This window comes from Rhodamnia argentea, chromosome 8 (assembly GCF_020921035.1).
Source record: "Rhodamnia argentea isolate NSW1041297 chromosome 8, ASM2092103v1, whole genome shotgun sequence".
Taxonomy (NCBI): Eukaryota; Viridiplantae; Streptophyta; class Magnoliopsida; order Myrtales; family Myrtaceae; genus Rhodamnia; species Rhodamnia argentea.
In genome coordinates, this window is record NC_063157.1 from 7,682,586 (window position 1) to 7,685,972 (window position 3,387).

The 3,387-nt window shown below is 44.2% G+C and overlaps 1 protein-coding gene across 1 annotated transcript; it reads left to right on the forward strand.

Annotated features, from left to right (window-relative positions):
- Positions 1-479: 479 nt before the first annotated feature.
- Positions 480-2,391, forward strand: LOC115736681 (zinc finger protein CO3-like). Its single transcript, XM_030668508.2, has 3 exons — positions 480-991; positions 1,511-1,684; positions 2,043-2,391. Exons 1-3 carry the CDS (start codon positions 575-577, stop codon positions 2,226-2,228), a joined length of 777 nt encoding a protein of 258 aa, XP_030524368.1. The 5' UTR covers positions 480-574; the 3' UTR covers positions 2,229-2,391.
- Positions 2,392-3,387: the final 996 nt, after the last annotated feature.

Below are 3,387 nucleotides of genomic sequence, written 5' to 3' on the forward strand. Positions count from 1 at the left end.
CATGAGATGAGAACGGTAGTGTAAAGAGAGAGAGAGTGTGATGTTTTGTTTTGACAGTACTTATGTGGATATGAAGTTAATACGAACATGTCACGCACAATTAAAGTTGTATGAAATGGTGACGACCAATTGTATCATATGATCGGACTACAACCTCATATTCTCTAACCATAACACGACATAACCCGTTACGATACAACACGGCGATGTCATGATTATCGAAGCTATGTAACATCTTAGTCATCTTAGGATGTTCGGTGTCGATGGAAGGTGTCGGAGTGGAGTGGAGTGGATTGGAGGGCCCAAACCACATGGACTGTGGGCCATTCAATCCGGCCCCCAACTCAAAAGCAAGATAGTGATGAAAAATCAGGTCAACGGTTCTCCCAGTCACATGACGTCATCATCCACGTCACTCAACTGCCAAAATGTCTCAAAGTCCTTGTATAAGTAGCCCTCCCTTGCTCTTTCCCATTCAAGGTCTTTCAGTCTCTCTCCCCCATCACCTGCTCTCGCTTCAATCCAACGAAGAAATTCACAAGCAAAACGACAGGACAAAAAACGACGTCGCACCATGTACAGCGGCACGTACGCGCACTCCGACACTCAATGCCCCTACCCAACGTCCGACATGGCCGCCACGTCATCTTTCCCGTCGCTCCCCCTCCCTCCCTTGACCATCCCCAACCTGGACCCGCTAGGCGCGGTCGCCGAGTTCGACTCGTTGAAACCGCTGAGCCGCTACCCGGACGCCTCACACAGCAGCACCAGCAGCAGCGGCGGCAGCAGCTGCTACAGCTCGCCGAGCTCGTTCCCGAGTGCCGAGACTCAGTCGGGGCCGAGCTTGTTCCAGAGAAGCATCAGCAGCCTCTCGCTGCAGAGAAACGAGGGGGTTTGTTATCATTACAGCCCCCTCGCCATGAGTGCTCTCGAGTTGGCTGAGTCGGAAACGAGTCCTGTGAGGCGAGTTTACAGCACCGGCGATTTGCAGGTAAAGGCGTTGAGCTTTTCATGTCAATAGGCGCGCGCACCGTCCTTTCAGTGGACTCTGTCATCAAATGGGTCGATTCCTTTGGGACAAATACAGCAAAATATTTGTCTAGAGATGAATATTTAAAAATTTGTCCTATTGCTTTATATATCAATTCTTTTCGTCTTGCGTTAAAATTTTAACCCTTTGTTGATTTTGTTAACGGGTATCTTCAAGACGCTTATTAATCATATCCTATAAGAAAATATCCTCATTTTCAATGAACTATATAACAATTCGGTCCATCATATTTCGCATGACGCGAGCAAGTCAACGCATTGAAAATGACAGGTATTCTTTTATTTAGATGTTTTAAAAAATGGGAAGGCAGGCAAGATCTTCCTCCATGGATCGACCCCAAGTATCTTTTGGCGAATCTAATGATACCGTATCTTGATTCAAGAATGTGGCACAGCAGATCTTGGTTTCTTCCCGTTTTCTTCTTGTTTAAAGACTTCTGGTGTTGTTGGTTGTCGACAGAGAGTTAACGGGCTGCAGCACAAGCAGAGATCGGAGAGTCCACTGATGAGCGAGAGCAACATGATCATCGAAGGGATGAGCAGAGCGTGCCGATATAGCCCGGAGGAGAAGAAGGAGAGGATCGAGAGGTACAGGAGCAAGAGGAACCAGAGAAATTTCAACAAGAAGATCAAGGTCTTTCCCTTCTTTTTTTCCTCTCGAAGTCCTCGATTTCATTTCGATAATCTTTTGTTCTTTTGACTAAGATATGTGGTGTTACGTCGTGGGATGTATATAATAAGGTTTCAAAGTAATAATCGATTTCATTTTGAATTATGTAATGAACGAAATGTGAGGGAAATTTGATGGATTATGGCATTACTGGGCCTACCAGAAAAGACGGGACGAAACCATGCTTGCTTCTTCTTCTTCTTTTTCATGGACGTGATTTGATTGGTTTGGTTTAGCATTAGATATCTCCAATACATAAAAAGAGTAAATGAATCTCCCTGTGATACCGATAATTTTAGCTTAACGCTTTTTGTGCAATCAGTACGCCTGCAGGAAAACCCTAGCGGATAGCCGGCCGCGCATCCGAGGGCGGTTTGCGAGGAACGACGAGATCGACAAGTGCTATCAGCTTCCATGGAGCCATGAAGCTGGCGGGGAGGACGAAGAAGAAGACGAGGACGATAACTGGGCTAACTTTCTCGACTCATTCTCGTCGGGGAATCTGTAGCTCATCGAATATTAAAATAAGATTATTATTTCAATTAGGAGTCATTTGTTTTGCGAGAAATCAACGATCTAGAAGACATTTTCTTAAAAATGATTGCTTATATCGTTTACAAAATTAGGTGAACTAAGATTTTTCGTTGACCGATTCTTCTAGATCATCTTGCCAAAAAATATTGCTGAGATTGTTGATTTTTCACTAAACAAATTCATGCATCGTCAATTTCCATCTTTAGCTTTCAGTTTTGGGCATCCTTGATTTGATTGGTTTTTGAGTCATCTTAGACCTCTAGCTTGTGCACCCAAAGACGGGTGATGTACATTGATAGCGTGACCAAGACGGAATTATGAGCTTTCGTTCCCGCAAAAAGCAGAGCTTTTTTTTTCCCCATTGCTAGGCCTAATCAACTATCACTATCAGTCAATACAGTCGTCTCTTGTGCTCTAGTGTACCTTACAATTCGACTCTCTTGTGTTAGACATAGCAACTTGAGGACCAAAAACATGTATCTGTTCGCATTTCCGGCAAGCCGGATCGGTCGGGTAGAAGGGAATAACGTGACGTCGATTCACGATAATGATTTGCACCTATCGTTCCGGGTCGCTCAATAAATTCTTCCGACAAAGCGGGCATGATTGAGCGGTTTTGTTGCGAAGGGCCCCCCCGCTTACTTTTCCGAAGTCGAGTACAAAGATCTCGAGAGCCTAAATCGAGGCAAATACAAATGAACTCCGATCGTTACAAAGCGTCCCAAATAGAAAGGATTCGATTTCCATGGTCTCCATGTTTGCTTGCTCATGCCGCTACAGGGAGAATCAACAGCTTGATAAGCCTTTTGAAAGTTAACTCGATTTGACTGGACCAGACAAGACTTGCTCGAGTGATAGTGGATCAAGTCCAACTTCGGAGTACCTATTGATGATGACTATTGACCAATGTAAACTCTATTTTGAGTAAACAAAGAGTACGTTTGAGAAAAGGAAGAGCATGTATGTGCGTGTATATATACATATGTATGTATATATAAACTGTAATTTAGACTATTAGAATCGGTAGGTCTCACGTGGGTTACACGTGGATCTCACTAGATCTGAGATTGGAATACAACTCACTACATAGAACACGCTCGTCAAATAGTTCCCCAAAGGGAAGAAACCAGGAC

Coding starts and splice junctions, on each gene's coding strand:
- LOC115736681 (XM_030668508.2), top strand. CDS start 575: ATGTACAGCGGCACGTACGCGCACTCCGACACTCAATGCCCCTACCCA. Junction 992..1,510: donor ACAGCACCGGCGATTTGCAG/GTAAAGGCGTTG, acceptor GGTTGTCGACAG/AGAGTTAACGGGCTGCAGCA. Junction 1,685..2,042: donor ATTTCAACAAGAAGATCAAG/GTCTTTCCCTTC, acceptor TTGTGCAATCAG/TACGCCTGCAGGAAAACCCT.